The sequence below is a fragment of the Pleurodeles waltl genome, chromosome 9 (assembly GCF_031143425.1).
Source record: "Pleurodeles waltl isolate 20211129_DDA chromosome 9, aPleWal1.hap1.20221129, whole genome shotgun sequence".
In the NCBI taxonomy this organism is placed as follows: domain Eukaryota; kingdom Metazoa; phylum Chordata; class Amphibia; order Caudata; family Salamandridae; genus Pleurodeles; species Pleurodeles waltl.
Window position 1 is genome coordinate 140,610,431 of NC_090448.1, and position 17,113 is coordinate 140,627,543.

The 17,113-nt window shown below is 43.4% G+C and overlaps 1 protein-coding gene across 2 annotated transcripts in view; it reads left to right on the forward strand.

Annotated features, from left to right (window-relative positions):
- CACNA1D (calcium voltage-gated channel subunit alpha1 D) overlaps positions 1-17,113 on the forward strand; it is a 1,248,477-nt gene that overhangs the window by 628,285 nt on the left and 603,079 nt on the right. For both annotated transcript variants that reach the window (XM_069206436.1, XM_069206437.1), the window contains exon 9: positions 4,750-4,916. In XM_069206436.1, the coding sequence (XP_069062537.1) occupies positions 4,750-4,916 (167 nt within the window). The remainder of the gene's footprint in view (positions 1-4,749; positions 4,917-17,113) is intronic.

Consider the following 17,113-nt stretch of genomic DNA (forward strand, 5'->3'; position numbering starts at 1 on the left):
AATACGGTTTCAGCTATGAAATTAGAATTTTCAATTTCTTGGTTGGGGAAGTTACCTATTTTAGCTAAATTTTGAATATATGAAAACCATACCATCCAACTTGAGTTTTAAGTTTGCTACATACTTGTTCCCTTGTGATGACATTCGCATTTTTTTTGCATAAATTCTGTTTATTGTGCATTTGCAACGGTATATAATGCAGAAAAGGACAGTCTAGCTGTATTATGGAAGTAATTACCAGTATATTATATGTCAGGTAAGGCAGGCAAAGCCACAGTACATTTTATACGAAGTAACACACCATGAAGATCTGACAAAGAAAGAAAAGAAAAAAAGACGGAGGGGGACAAGGTAAGGGGCCAAGACAGGCATTGAGTTGGCGCCTCTGGACATAAGTTGGTAGTATGTGTCAAAGGTATACATGATGAAATTGTTTATTACCAGTTAGCAGTCTTATAACGGGGATATTCTGGGTAAAGGTGTTTGTAGAGAGTGTATGCATGTAGCTTCCAAATGGGTACAGCACTGGGTAGGAAGGATAAGAGGGCGGGGAAAGAACGAGAAGAAATTAGGCCACTCAGGTATGCAAATGAAATCTCTTCGCTGCTGGTGTGAGATGTGTTGGTGGTGGGGTAATTTCCCCCCTAGGGGGTAAGCTTAAAGGCCTGTGGCCTGGGTAGCGGAGGAGAGAAGGGTCAAGTAGGTTGCCAATTGGTGTAGTGGTCAATCGAATAGTTTTAGGGCGCATAGACAGGGCGATTGGAAAATTAAGTATTCAAGGCGAGGCGTGTGGTCTACGAGGTGTTGCCATCACCGCATAAATCTTTTCTCTGAGTCCGACAGTTTGTGAGTCATGTGCTCCATTGCTAAGGTATACCAAATTCTCATAAACCAGGATGCGATGGATGGAGTCTTAGGCGATTTGCAGGCGAGAGTAATAAGTTTCTTTGCCGCTCCCATTATTTGTTGCACCAAATATGAATCTGTGTGTGTCATCCCATGTAAATTCGGGCGATGCAAATCAAGAATGATTGTGTGGTAGTTTATAGGGACAGGGCACCCTAATGTATCTTTTATGTGGCTCAGGACATCCTAAGGAGCTTAAGACCTCCATAAGGAGTCGAGGCCAATGCCGCTGCACAGTTTCCAATGGGCTGACCATCGGAGACCTCTGATTTTGGAGGTTTCCGTCAGTCAGCCCAGTGGAAACCTTGTAATCGGCCTGGGGTTGGGAGACAGCCAGCTCTGCATCAGGCTGCTCTCCATGGGGCTGTCAGACCGACGGTTGGCCCACTAACCTCATAATGAACCCCTTAGTTTATACACTCCTTGATGAAGAATTGTAAATGGGTCTTGACTATACTGCTTAGTTCTTTCACCTTTTTATGCTTCAAAACAATATCATTGTTTTAGTCTCCCAGCTTGGATATCCAGTGAGTCAGCAGTCCTGTGACTAAGGTCTACCATTTCAAATCTCACTGTATTGAAATTGAAAAATTGCATTACATAGTGCTTACTACCCCGGAATAGGCATTGAAACACTTTACGGTGAGTAGTACGCTACTTGGAAGCCCAACGTTAATGCTCAATCCATTTGTTATTTGCATTATTTTCAGACCAAAGTTTGTGGTCAATCCATTGGTCATTGGGATTATCTTGTGCTGAAGGATATAAGTTGTACCTTTCTAGTCAAAGTTGTGTCAGAGTTACACCTGAATCTATTATTTTCTACTTCATGTACCTAAGGTTGAAAAGAGATTGCTTAGGATGGACATAGTAAGAAAAAACAAAATTAATAAGTGAAATGTTTTAATTAAACTCAGCCATAGCTATTTTCTCTGAGCTGCATTCCAACCATCATATTTGTGTCAGAGATACTGCATATAAGGAGCAACCGATTCCAAATCATTCTTGGTTCTGAGTGCTGAGGTTTGAAACATTTCAATTTTGGGACATGGAAGTCATGTCTTTCTATGTAGGTTTGATTTGTACATTCCTTTCATTACGTTTTTGTCTTTCTAAGTCAACCTTAATGAGGATCTCTATATAACTTGGTTGGAATATTAAGTGATTGAAACATTGCTGTTCATTTATTATTGTAGGTTTTCTAAGATGTGACTGGAAATTAGGTTCTCCTTGAAGAGATGAGTTTTCATCTCCTTTCTGACTCAAGACGTCGGTCTGAACTATGGTGGGATGTTCTTCAGATTTGTGCGCCTTGCTTGAAAATGACTATCTTCAGGCATTTGTTCACTTCTTGGCCATGCTATGAGAAAGTGTACCCCAGAAATCATGTGTTTTTATCTAAGGATGGGTGGTGTGTTGGTAGTTACTGCCTTGCATTTAACACATTAGGCCCCGAAGATCATGGGCAAGGTTCTGCAGGGTGAGAGTCGTGATTTCATGGTAAATTTAGTTGGAAAGGCATAATTCTGGAGGCTGGACCAATACTGCAAAGCATCCACGATAGCTGCCTCTGGGTCAGAGTACTTGCTGTAAAAGAGAAAATCAGATGGTTCCATCCCAAAGCCCTGTCTGTCCCAAAAGGGCCCAGCTGAAAAGGCTGATTCAAGTGTTTTCAACTTTCCTAATGAAGCAGATATCTAAGTAGACATTTTGTGCCATTGGTTTTTACCAGGGTGCTTATATTTCATGGTGTGCAGCCGTAGCACCACATGACTGTCTGATGGCTTTCACAGTGATATACATTAAAACAAGGAAGGAGTTGATGTCATCAGTGGGGATTCTTGTGGGTTTAGAGTGAGGAAATCCTGCTTTAAATTATTAATGTTAAAATACTTGAAGGGCTGTAGTATTTGATAGGACCTTGGTTGGCCCTAATAGGTATTTTTGTTTACTGGTGATCGTACTTGTAGTGGTACCTGCCATTTGCACTTATATTACCTCCATCTAGGAGAACGTCCACGATTCTAGAGTACATTTCACAGATCGCACCCCATATTTTGCATAAATGTTGTACTCCCTAAAAGCTCACATACCATTAGGAAATGCCATGGATTATTGATTCTCTGTCGAGGCTCTTAATAAACAGATCCATTGCTTCTTGTGAGCTTTTATGATGTTGAAAGCTTTCTTCCACGCTTCACTTTCAAAAGCTCTTTCTTAAAAGAGCATCACCTTTTCCCCTCTGGCCCTTGCCAGTGACATTTGAGGTTGCCCCTATCCTAAAGCATAATTTAATGGAGAGCAGACAACATTTTGTGTTTTCCACACACATAGGAGGCATATTGAAGTTTCTTTGAATGAGGTGAGCCACATGAAAGGATGGATGAGTGTAACCACAGTGAGAATAAAAAGCTTTATGTGTCACTGGGAATCAGCTCATACCATGCTTTTCCTATTTGTATTTTTCATCATTTGAGTTTAGTGGTTTGTGTGTATGGCTCCATCATATTTTGTCAAAGCTACCCTATACCTTAAGCTTATCACAGGCCCTCGCTATGAACATGGCGGTCCGGACCACGATGTCGGCGGTGGCAGAAATTACCACCACCGGCATGGCGGTCCGGACCACCATATACTATACATGGGGAGACACCACAGGTGGAACTCTGCCACCGCCAGGCAGCCTGGTGATGGCGGAGTTCTTTATCCGACAGGGCAGCGCTGAAAGCAGCACTGCCCGCCGGATAATGAACCTGTTTTCCCCCAGCCTTTCCCTAGTGGTTTAGGCCGCCAGGGTAAGGCCGGCGGAATGGGTGCCAAGGGGCGTCCCTGGGGGCCCCTGCACTGCCCATGCACTTGGCATGTGCAGTGCAGGTGCCCCTGTGCACAGCCCCGTTGCGCATGTAACTGCCCGATTTATGGGCAGTGATATGCACGACGGATGCTGCTGCACCCGCGGAGCCGTCGGCAATGTACAGGCCCAGCATTCCGCTGAGCTGGCTGGCGGAAACACTGTTTCCGCCCGCCGGTACAGCGGAATGTTGTTTATTGGGCCGGCGGGTCTTCAACGTGCTTGTGGTCGTTGTTTTGACAGCTAGCACCGAACTCGGCAGGATTTCCCGCCAAGTTCGTAATGAGGGCCTTAGTAACGATTCTTACAATTATTTCAGTACAGACAGGAGGGGCAGTGGCTTAAGATTAGCCTCTGCAGCCCTCTTGGTGCTGGGATGTCCTGAGCTCCAGGAGGGACCGCCCAAGTTTTGTTACCTCACTGAAAAAAGGGTGACAGATCACCTACCGTAGGTTTTCATTGGTATGCAGAAGAAAAACATCTCACGTGCAGAAAAAACATGACCAACAATCTGTTAGCGTATCTTTTTCAGTCTTTGGTCTCTCTCTTTGGCCTTTCTTTGTGTGTTAACCTCCACATCTGTGCATGGGTGTAGCATGGAATATTACCAAAGTGCATGTGAAATTAATATTTCTGGTGCTTTTGTGCATATATTTTCCCACTTGCATCCATTTTAGAATCATAATTACTATTTTATATATCAAAGTTAACAGATGTTGACTATTACGTTTGTTACAATGCTCTGCCAAAAAGATACGAACAATGCACGTTGGGCTGAACTAGTTCTTCATTCTAATTCATTTTTGTTTGTGGGGTTAGTAATACATTTAGGGATAGAATGCATTTACCTGCACGTGCTTCTAATAAGCTCACTGCTGTTTAAAAGCAAATCGTTGATTGTTGTGCTGGACAAAAGATGTTGTCGGACACAAATGTTGTTTAATCATATTTTGGTGTACATTTTACTTTTATACGTTATCTACTTTCAACAGAGAATTTTCCAAAGAAAGAGAAAAGGCCAAAGCAAGAGGAGACTTTCAGAAATTACGTGAAAAACAACAACTGGAGGAGGATTTGAAAGGGTATCTAGACTGGATAACACAAGCGGAAGACATTGACCCTGACAACGAGGATGATGGTGATGATGAAAAACGCAACAGTATGTAGTGTATCATTTTTACTTATAGGTTCTAACTGAAATGCAATTTAAACATCAAAAGGGCAGTTTTAACAGGCTATCACTAAAAACACACTAATACCATTTATCTTTCTTGGCCTTTCAAAAAATCCAAATTCATAGTGGATTTACACATAGAGACAATGTGCCATATTTCCATACATCTATTAAGTAAATGGTTCTCATTTTACATAAATCTCCCCGGGCTTTCCAGGAAGACATTTACCCCAAAGAAATGTACCTTAGATATTTTTGCTACTTTTCAAATAAGTTCAAAAGCCTATGTAGGGCGAAAGTGCTCAAGATGTTTAAAGCACATCTGCAGGTATATTCCAGAAAGAAATCTGCCAAAGACCCTTGTCTGTAAATATAACGAGAATGCAAACTGTCACATTACTTTTAATGTGTCAGTCCTTTTTTCCCCAGCTGAAATCTATTTTATTTTTATTTTATTGTCTTCTAAAATTCAATGTATTTGGTGAACAGTATCTGGTGATGTGTGGGTCCATTATACATCATGATACACTTGCATTGACTCACTCTAGCATCAGACGTGGTTATAGTATTTTATTAATGATGCTTGAATTGGAAATACGTTGTTACTAAGCTTTCCACCTCTCACACGGCATGTTAATCCACTATTGTTTTTAGCACTGACACTAAAAAAAGTAGAGCCCACAAAATTTTCTGAGGTTGCATGGCATTTATTTTTTATGCTTTTTGAGTCCTGATAGACCCTGAACCCAATTCACTAAAAGTAGTAAATCTGTATCTGTGGTAGTACTCCTACAAACAGATGCATATTGAATACTATTGGAAATCCACAGACATTCCCAGTAGTGCGCCTGGAAAGCTGCATCAGTTTTATTCCTTGCAATGTCATGTAACATATTCCTTTGGCTCCCATTTGTTCATCTCTGAAGTGTGGACGTGTAGCCCAATATGCAATTGTAAATTTCTCTACTTTTTTACTCCACGGGAAGTAAGAGCAAGCTGGTCTTCACCATGGCCTCAGGCAAGCTGCTTCTCCTCTGTGATTTGTTGCACACAACCTTGGCTGTGTACAGGGTGTGCCCTTCTGCCGCATTTTATGCTTTTAAACCTAAGCCAAAGAGCCAGCGGCCACGCCCTTTTGTTTTATCCTGTCCACCTCTTCTTCAAGGTAGCAACCCACCACCTTTTATTTTATGACTGTCTACCTTTTATCAGAGCTAGCGACCCACAATCTTCTGTCAAGTCTCTGCTCATCTCAGCCTATGTGCACATCCTTCAGCCCCATGCAGCTGATCTTGGCCAGATGCAGTCTCCCACCTGGCCGTGCCTTCACATCTGCCCTGCTGCAGGCATGACAGTGGCACTAATAATAGGTAGTCCTCCGCATATCTGTTTCCATATTTTTAATGACTTCATACTTTATGCATTTCTCACCCTAGATAATGTCTGCATTCCTAACTGACGACCTCATCGGACCTGTGTCATCAGGGAATGTACAAGAATGCCCTTATCTTGCCAATACTTTTACCAGCTTAGACTTAACAGTTCTATGCCACTCTCTGTCCTTTCTTCTTTACTTTTGTTGTTGCTGCTTTCTTCATTATTCTGGTTTATGGTCATAGTAAAAATAGAACAAAATACTACTACTTTCCTAAATACTTTTTACCTGTGTGTAGTGTCCTCCTTGACACATTCTACTGTTTGCTACCCAGCCACCCCTGTAGGGCTGGACTTCACACCCACCCCATACCCATCCAACACAGGTGGCACCAGTCAGGTGACCCTGCCAATAAAGAGGCCCGAATGCCCTTGCTTGGGGACTGTTAAGTAACCATCACCTTGGTGTCCGTGTTCTTTATCATTACAGCATGTGGGCCTAGGGCCCACGCCATTACATTGGTGACAAGCCGGTTTTACTCCTGTGTGTACTTCGGCTGCCGCTTCGTCAATCCTGAGGGGACATGCAACCCGAGGCACCTTGCACATATTCCTTGTAAAGCAAGTCCCTGCAGTCCCTGCATGCTGTGACCAGGCCCACTGGGTGGCCTGGTGAAGAGGGAGAGCTGTGAAAAGGTTGTGAGGTGCCACAGCCAGCAGGGTGCCCCCTCATCACTCCAGGCACCCGTGTGCTCCCAGCCTGCACAGCGCGGAGCGGACCTCCAACTGCATTGGCAACACCTGTGAGGGGCCAGAAGACTGCGCCCATCCTCTGGCAGCCCAAGTGCCTTTAGTAAGGAGAATGAGCTCCTGCAGCCCTCGCCATCCCACAAGAACAGTGCAGCAGAAAGGTGAGAGGCACACGCAAATTTGCAGCAGGAAAACAGGGCTCCTTGTCCCCAAAATAAGAGGTGCACAGCCTGAAACATGAGGCCGCACCAACAGCAAGTGGTCCCATCTATCCCGCACTTGCAGAAAAAATGTCTAACCTGTATGCCTGGGTCCTGACCAGGATAAGGTGGGGGAAACATAGTCACCGTGCTGCAGGTGGACAAAGCTCGCATTGTGAATTCTGTGAAGGTCTGCAGTCAGTAAAAGGACTAGTGTGGCCCGTGAAGAGGGGTGTGCCTGCTGGTGTGGCAAAGTGCTGCGGCCCTGGCGAGCAGTTAGAGACACACGGCTGCAACGCTCCAACAGTGAGTAATCTGAAAGTGTCAGCCTCAACTAGAGTTGAGGTGGAACGGGACCAGCTTTGGCACTGATGAAGCAGAAAATGAAGGTTTTGATTTATTAACGCATAAACGTAGTGCTGAAATAATCATGTGTGACATTAACCGAATTAATAAAGATTGTACGGGGACAAAATGTGCCCTCAGAGTAGTTTGCCATCATTTATACGCGTGCTTTATATAACGTGGTGTATTAGAAATGCACTAATTCGGCATAATCATAAACGTGTGCTACGATTTTGCTTATTTGAAATGCCTTAGCTTAGCATTACTTTAGCGGAGGCTTTGGCCTAGTTGCCTGGTCTCACGGTTTAAACGTTCGTATTTTTCCACTGTGCTATTAAACGTGTATTTCTGCTTGAAGCTGTACTTTTCCACAGAGACTGCTCGCATGCTTATCTTAAAGTTGGTGCCAGCATGGCATATTTTCTCTTAAATTCAAGGTCGGCTTGCAGGTGCGGACAATGGAGCCTCTGAGAGTAAGCTAATCGAGAAACAATGTTGCAAATTGCGTACCCATCTCCAAGGATAATGTATGCTTAAGTAAAAGCTTGAGAACTGTCGTTTTTGATTGGTCAATTTGAAGCTAACCTATGAACCCACCAATGGAGACCCTACAGGACTTGAATTGTTGTCTATAAAACCCAGGTGCACGAGAGGGAAGCTCTCTCTCTATCTTCGGACATCCCGCCATTTTGACTTCGTAGCTACTATGACCCATTTTGCTGCGACGCCATTTGAGAGACTTTGATGCTTTCTCTAGTCGAGAGAAAGAGACTTTAATGATTCTTGCCCTAGAGACTTTAACTTTGATTTGTCCCTTTGCATGAAGTAGTAGCCTTAACTTGCCGCCGTGAGGTAATTGCCCCGTTCACCCCTGCCCCTTTGTCCCGTCCCATGCTGATCGAGAAACGATACCTGTGAGACGAAGACTTCATTGATTGCTGATTGGAATTGGTAAATATGAAAGGAAATTGTAAAATTGCATTGTGTTTCTTTTAGGTAACCAACTGCTGATTTTGATAAGGGCCCTAGCTAGGAGTTTTCTAAATTGATGTTGCCAAATTGTTTTTGCATGAAGTCCCACATGCTGATGCTAATTTGAGGTTAGACGAGGATTCCATGTCACACGATGCAATTGGAGATCTTGTTATGCTGACTAAATGTACGCAATTAGCCCATTACAGATTATCGTATTAGTGCTTTGCATTGCCACTATCGAATGCCTTGTGATTCAAATGCTACATAGATTACACTTGTTTCGACGATATGGACAGCTATTAATGTTCATTTATGTTTATCATTTGGTGTTGAGACACATTTATATTGTGCTAGCTTTGTTAATATAGGGAAATAAATTCACTAACTTTGCAGTAAACTGGTGTGGTTATTCCTGGCTGAAAGGTCAGGGTTTGCCGAAATGTATTCTGGATTAATTGTTAAGTGTTATGTTGTTCAAGGTGTTGCTTACGTTCGTTATTGATTATCGATAAGAGGTGATTGATCAATTAAGAGTACAGAGAGTTCCCACTTAGCCAAAAGATTCATCGACCTAAAGAGCATCCGAACGCAGGTAAATTGTTACCACGTTCCGCTCTATCAGCACCGTATGGTAATGGGTGCTTTTTCCATCGTGAATATCACCCCCACAAGCCTTGTGAGTGCTCCGCACAGCAGGAGAAGTGCACCGCCGGCACACCAACCACGAGACAGCCAGCATGCAAGAACGACAGTGCTCAGAAGAAAAGTGAAAGCGTACGTTGCCCATTGCAAGTCATTTTGAAGAGAACCAGCCCATTACTTGCTGCTCGCTTAATCCTCCTCACCTCATGCAGCTGGCCTAGAGGCCATAAAAGGTCCTGACTGGTGCTGTGTTCTACGCAACATATTCAAAACTCTACTGGAAAACTCTCCCACCCAGTGAGTATGTCGGCAGCGCCACCTGGTGGAAGTTTACTGCACCACAACTCAGCCCCGGTTCTGGCAATGAAGTCACGCACGTAAGGTGGTTGAACTGTGAAAACGTATAAGACAAAGTATAAGCCATCCTGCACAATTAAAGTCTACAGTAACCTGCGACTCACCCTGGGGAACGACACACACATTTGAGTCATCAAAGAACATTCATTTGCTGCCGTCTGGCTGTGCTCACGAGAAAGTAATCCAGGCAGCCTGGTGATGTGTGCTGATGTGCGTGCTGGCTGCCAGCTAACATCTTCAGCACCCCACTAACAAAAGAGAGAACTGTGTTGTAACCCAAGGCAGCCTCACCTGCTCAGAACATCCGATGCTGCACAGCAGCCTAATGCCCCAGTGCCTGGGTGCACAGCACTAACATGGGAGCTGCATGGCCTGCATTTGAAATAAAGCAGCAGCGGCATGGTGAGAGCAGTGGCAGCGCCACCTGGTGGTCGCCTATGGGCCTCACATTAAGCAGGGATTTGCTCGAGGCAGCCCTGGTGGGGGATCACACATTAAGAAACTTGACAAGTCACCTGCCTCCACTGCAACCCTAGAGAAAGCACTGGCATTCCCCAGCACCAGGCCTGAATGCCCATCATGGCAACATCAGTGCCCCACCCTCGCATTCTTTCATCTGAGCAGTGAAAAGAGTGCCGTCAGGCACACTAGGTTCCAGATCGGGTGGGCAGACGTTTGCAACCTGGTAGCGAGCTGTCATAAGCCAGGTACAAAGGAGATCGTTTAGCACGTCATCAGTGAAGGGAAATCTGCTGGCTTCCTGTCAGTGCTGAAAAGGAGTGACTGTGGCCCCAGGGAGCCCAAACTTGCCCCAGCCACGAAAGCTGCCAAGAGTCCAGCTTAAGCCAAACCACAAGCAGGCAGGGAGAAGTGGCCTGCCTATTAACCATGGAAGGGCACCAACTCCCCAAGACACTCCCTATTAGGGGTTGAAGGAAGAAAACCAACTGATCTACGTACACTGCAGCACATCATTGCCAGATCAGACACAGAACAACTGATGGCCACCAGTGACCGATCAAGAATGATACTTGGAGTGACCAACCCTGCACGAACCTAGGCAGGACCTCGCACTTGATAGAGCGGTCCGTACTAGTAATTTTACCTGTTTCCGGACGCTCTTTAGGCCGATGAATCTTTTGACTAAGTGGGAACTCTCTGTACTCTTAATCAATCAATTTTCATTAAAAATCAATAATCAATAACGAACATAAGCAATACCTTGATCAACATAACACTTAACAATTAATCCAGAATACATTTCGGCGAACCCTGACCTTTCAGTCAGGAATAACCACACCAGTTTATTCAAAGTTAGTGAATTTATTTCCCTATATTAACAAAGCTAGCACAATATAAATGTGTCTCAACACTAAATGATAAACATATATGAACATTAATAGCTGTCCATAACGGCGAAACAAGTGCAATCTATGTAGCATTTGAATCACAAGGCATTCGATAATAGCAATGCAAATCACTAGTACGATAATCTGTAATGAACTAATGGCATACATTTAGTCAGCATAACAAGATCTCAAATTGCATCGTGCAGCAAAGGAATCCTCATCTAACCTCAAATTAGCATCGGCATGTGGGACTTCATGCAAAAACAATTTAGCAACATTAATTTAGAAAACTCCTAACTAGGGCTCTTATCAAAATCAGCAGTTGGTTACCTAAAAGAAACACAATGCAATTTTACAATTTCCTTTCATATTTACCAATTACGATCAGCATACAAGGAAGTCTTCGTCTCACAGGTACCGTTCTTCGGTCATCATGGGTACCGTTTCGATCAGCATAGGACGGGGCAAAGGGGCAGGGGTGGACGGGGCAATTGCCTCACGGCGGCAAGGTAAAACTACTACTTCATGCAAGGGGATCAAAATTAAAGTTTCTAGGGCAAGAATCATCTAAAGTCTCTTTCTCTCGATTAGAGAAAGAATCAAAGTCTCTCTCTCAAAATGGCGTCGCAGCAAAGTGAGCCATAATAGCTACGATGTCCAAATGTTCGTAATCGCGGGCAAATGGCTACCTTCTTCTCGTGCACCTGATTTTTATAGACAATAGTTCAAATCCAGTAGGGTCTTCCATTGGAGGGTTCATAGGTTAGCTTCAAATTGTCCAATCAAAAACGACAGTTCTCAAGCTTTTACTTAAGCATACATTATCCTTGGAGATGGGTACGCAAGTTGCAACATAGTATACCAATTAGCTTACTTTCAGAGCTTCCATTGTCCGCACCTGCAGATCGACCTTGGAGTAAAGAGAAAATATGCCAGGCTGGCACGAAATCTTAAGATAAGCATGTGAACGGTTTCTGTGGAAAAGTACAGCTTCAAGCAAAAATACACGTTTATTAGCACAGTGGAAAAATACGAGCATCTAAACCGTGAGACCAGGCAACTAGGCCAAAGCCTCCGCTAAAGTCATGCTAAGCTAAAGCATTTCAAACAAGCAAATCATAGCACACGTTTACGATTATGTCGGATTAGTGCAATTCTAATACACCACGTTATATAAAGCACGCTTATAAATGTTGGCAAACTACTCTGAGGGCACATTTTGTCCCCATACAATCTTTATTAGTTCGGTTAAAGTCACACATGATTATTTCACACTACGTTTACGCATTAATAAAAGCAAAACCTTCATTTTCTGCTTCATCAATCCCTCCTCTGATGACTACTAGTCATCACACCAAATCATGCCCACAAATTTTATTTCATTAAAATTCTGTCAGTTCCCTTTTCCTTTTAATTCCCCTAGTTTGCGCTTTGTATTCTTCTGCCATTCTTTTCATAATTTTCTCTTCTTTTCTTCTTTTAATTCTTTCCATAATCATTATTATTCCCCTTTTTATTCCCCAAATTCCAAATATGCAAATTATAACTATTAATATTCCCTCTATTATTTTCAACAATATTCCATTCCAAATTCCCCCAATCCAATGTCCCACTGAAGCAATTCCTTTTCCAACCTTCTCCCACACTCCTGGTTCTTTCAATTCCTTCAAATCTGCACTTTCTTTTGTTAGATTAGCAAGCATAGTTTTAATTTTCACACTATTGTCAGGTATATAGGTACAACAGTGTCGTGCACCAAGCATTTTGCAAACGCCACCATCCTTTGCTAAAAGAATGTCTAAAGCAAGCCTATTTTGAAGAGTCATAGCTCTTTCCGCTGCAAGTTCAGCATCTATCAGGATTATAGAACCTGAAAACTTTGTCAACATGTTATCCACTATAGTAGACAACTTTCTTATCTTGATGGAATTCAGCACAACTCCCAATGAAGGAATCATGGCTCCAAATATATCTCCTACCACAGCAGCTGCGGTCTCTCGTTTCTGGATACGATGGGATCCAGATGTCTTTTGAATCATCGATAGGTCATCCAGTTGATAAACCTTTGGGAACACTATACCCAAATAACATCTCCCCCACCATCCCTTTGGAAGACGATAATAGGCATTATATCCACAAATGTAATATACACCTGGAATGACAGGGTCAAGTCCGTTCATCATGAATGTCCATTTGGCCTTAAAAATAAACGTGTGTTTACACTCACTCGCTCCTACAAAAATGTTGTCATAATAAGATTCACCTCGATATATACAAAATTTCCCTACATGCCAAGCATCTAAAGCTATTTTCCCTTGTGTCTTTATTGCAGCAAAATCATAATTATCTACTGAAGTCCTCTTATGTAATTCCTGTTCTAATTTCGCCTTCATTTGTGCTCTTCTATCATCTGTGCGATCTAAAAAGCTTATTTCTACTGCAGAGAGCGAGCAAGTGAGGTTTTCCCTATGAGCGTGAGCCGTTTCAAAAGGTTGCATCGGCTCAAAAAATTCCCTCATTATTTTAGCATCCCAATCTTTAGCAGTCTGGCTTAGCTGCGCTATTATAGGAACATAAGCAAAGGTAACATCATAGTTTGAATAAAAATACTGTATGTTAGTTTGACCATAAAATCTAGACATTACTATACTACATGTAATCCCGTATGTAAGAGGCATGTGGTGATAAGTCACCCCTTCCTTTACTGATGTCGGTATCTGTGTACACACATAACAATCCTTCGCATCCATAGTCTCAACATATTCTGTTAGCAAGCGATAGAAAACGTTATACGAAAGCTCCTTCCTATCATGCAAGAGCCTCTCATCTATTTCTAATCTTTTCAATGCGGTTAGTTCAGTGACAGTAACAGGAGCAAGAGTAGAAGCCTCAATTCTCTCATCCTCACCCTTTCCATGCATTCCAAGCACTATTGCCATTATTATTAGTACGCATGCAATTATCAAGCCTATACACACATATTTACAATATTTCTTTCTAGTGTTTTGCGTCATGATCTATATAGAATCAGAGAGCTGGAAGCACCTATAAAATAAAACTATTTAGCAATTCAGTTACAAAGCTGAACGAGCGCAATGTTCACACCGTCTTCTTCAAAAGGGCAGTCACTTATCGGTTAGCAGCATTTGTCTCAATTCGGCAATAACTCAGTCTTTATCGGTTTAGCAAATGTCTCATCCGGTTTAGCAATGTCTCAGCTAGTTGTTTTTTTTCTCACGTTATATTGTAGCAAGCAATATCATTTATTGCCCTTTCAATCGACCGAGTCCATAAAACTTTTCTTTTCTATTGGTATCTCTTCTTCTTCTTCGTTCTCGATGCTTAGAGATACAAACTCGTCAGTCCAATCGTCATTGACTACATATGCCCATTCAGGACCGGAATATCTCCTGTTTGGTATCCTTTTCCTTTTCAATTTTGCTTCTCTTTTCGATTCTGCCTCGCTGGTACTTTCCTCTTTTGTCAAGTCTTTTTCTTCACTTGAGTATTGTTCCCCAACGGTCACTTCCTTTCTTTTCTCTTTCACTTTTGGCCTTTCTCCGTCGTCCAAACTTTCTTTAGTCCTTTCTTTTATTGGTGATATACTTAGTCTTCTTTTTGCACCATGTCCATTTGATGGACCTGCAATCTTTTCTGTGGAAGCTTGAACTTTTTCGTTCTGTTCTGCCTTGTCCCCTCCTTCTGGGGAATCAATCACGTTCTCTTTTTCTTTTTCTGTACCGTCTGCTTCTGGGAAAGCCCTCCTCTGATCAGGCTCTCCTGCTTTTTCACCTCTTTCGAGCCCTTCGTCACCGTTACTTTCGTCAGGCTCTTTATCACTTTCAGCTGCTTCAGGTTCTTTGTCACCTTCAGCTGCTTCAGGCTCTTTGCTACCCTCAGCTGCTTCAGGTTCTCTGTCACCTTCAGCTGCTTCGTCGCTGTCTGAACTTTCTCCTTGGTCTTCCCCAAGCGAGTTGGTCTCTTCGTCCTCAGAGAATATCTCTTTCTCTCCCGTTTCTGCCTGTTCACTTTCAGTTCGGTTTTGCTCTGTCTCAGCACTCAGCACTGTTTTGTCAGGCACTGGTAATTTCAGCGCTTCAACTTCCTCATCTGTGGGACACAACACCTTCTTTGTGAGACTGGCGTGGATCCAGTTGGGAACCCCCGCACACTTCACAGCGGTAGTTGTCGTCAGGATCACTTGGAAAGGGCCTTTCCAACGGGGTTCCAGACACGACTTTCTCACGTGCTTCTTTACCACGACCCAGTCACCTGCTTTCAGTGCGTGTCCTGGACCTTGGATCGGTGGCAAGGTGGTCGCTTCCACCTGGTGAGAGAAAGAGCGAACCACGTCAGCCAGACCCTTGCAGTAGTCTAACACCATATCATCTGTAATATTCAAAAGCGCGTTTGCGGGAACTGCAGGAAGTCTCATAGCCCTGCCCATGAGAATTTCATGCGGAGACAATCCAGTCTTTCTATCAGGGATGTTTCTCATTGACATTAGCACTAAGGGCAATGCGTCAGGCCATTTCAAATTTGTCGATGCACATATTTTCGCCATTCTCGATTTCAGTGTACCATTCATCTGCTCCACCAGTCCTGAGGCTTCAGGGCGATAGCTACAGTGCAGCTTTTGCTCAATGTTCAGCGCTTCGCAAAGTAACTTTATCACCTCGTTATTGAAGTGACTTCCCCTATCTGATTCTAAAGAGATCGGGAATCCGAAACGTGGTATCAATTCTCTCAACAATAGCTTGGCAACTGTAAGGCTGTCATTTCTACGTGTAGGGTATGCCTCAATCCAGTGACTAAAAATACACACAATCACCAACACATACTTTAGACCTCCATGCACAGGCATCTCAATGAAGTCCATCTGCATACGACTAAAAGGCCCGCTTGCCCTACCAATGTGGCTCGCGTTCACAACTGTTCCCTTTCCTGGGTTCATCTGCTGGCAAGTGACACATCGATGGCAAACTGCTTCTGCAGCTTGACGAAATCTGGGGTTAAACCAATCAGTTTTGAACAATCTTATCATGGCATCTCTCCCTAGGTGAGCTTGCCCATGATAGAACCGCGCAAGCTTTGATAAGAGACTGTTTGGCAAAACAAATTTTCCCTCATGTGAAACCCATAACTCGTCTTGTCTCTTTATACATTGTGATTTAATCCAGGAATCTCTCTCATCTTCCCTGACGTTATTCTGCAATGCTTTTAATTCATCTATTGTATCTACGACCTTCAGGGCAAATGCTTCAGCTGGTTCGAGTTCTGGCTCACTTATCGTATTCCAATCATCCCTGAGTAATATACAGTTCAAGGCACAAAATCTTGCGACTTGATCCGCATATGCATTTCCCAGAGAAACATAGTCCTGTCCTTTCGTATGAGCACTACACTTTACCACTGCAACTTCGGCTGGCACTTGAATGGCGTGTAACAATTCCCTTATCCTTTCCCCGTTCTTCACTGGGGATCCTGAAGAAGTCAGGAAACCTCTCTGTGACCATAGTTGTCCAAAATCATGCACAATCCCAAACCCGTATTGACTATCAGTGTAAATGGTGACTTTCATCAATGCAGACAGTTGACATGCTCTGGTAAGGGCTACAAGTTCTGCTACTTGTGCAGAATAGACTCCTTGAAGCCATCCCGCTTCCAAGACCCCTGTGACAGTACATACAGCATATCCTGCTTTCAAAATCCCCATCCCATCTCTTAGACATGAACCATCAACAAAAAGAATTTGGTCATTTTCATCAAGCTTAGTATCCTTAATGTCCGGTCGAGGTTTTGTGCAAAATTCAGTCACCTGAAGGCAGTCATGCTCGACGTCTTCAGCGTTCTCAATTTCAGCATTTTCTCCAGGAAGCAAGGTTGCTGGATTCAACGTAGTGCACCTTTTCAGCTGCACATTCGGTGAGCCCAGAATTATCGTTTCATACCTTGTGAGTCTTGCTCCAGTCATGTGCTGCGTTCGGGAGCGGGTCAAAAGTATCTCGACTGAGTGAGGGACCATGACTGTTACTGGGTGTCCCATCACTATTCCTTCACTCTGAGTGAGGCTGATACCAACTGCTGCTACGGCGCGCAAACACCCTGGGAGTGCTGCTGCGACCGGATCCAAAGTAGCTGAAAAATACGCTACTGGTCTGTTTACGCCACCATGGGCTTGGGTCAAGAC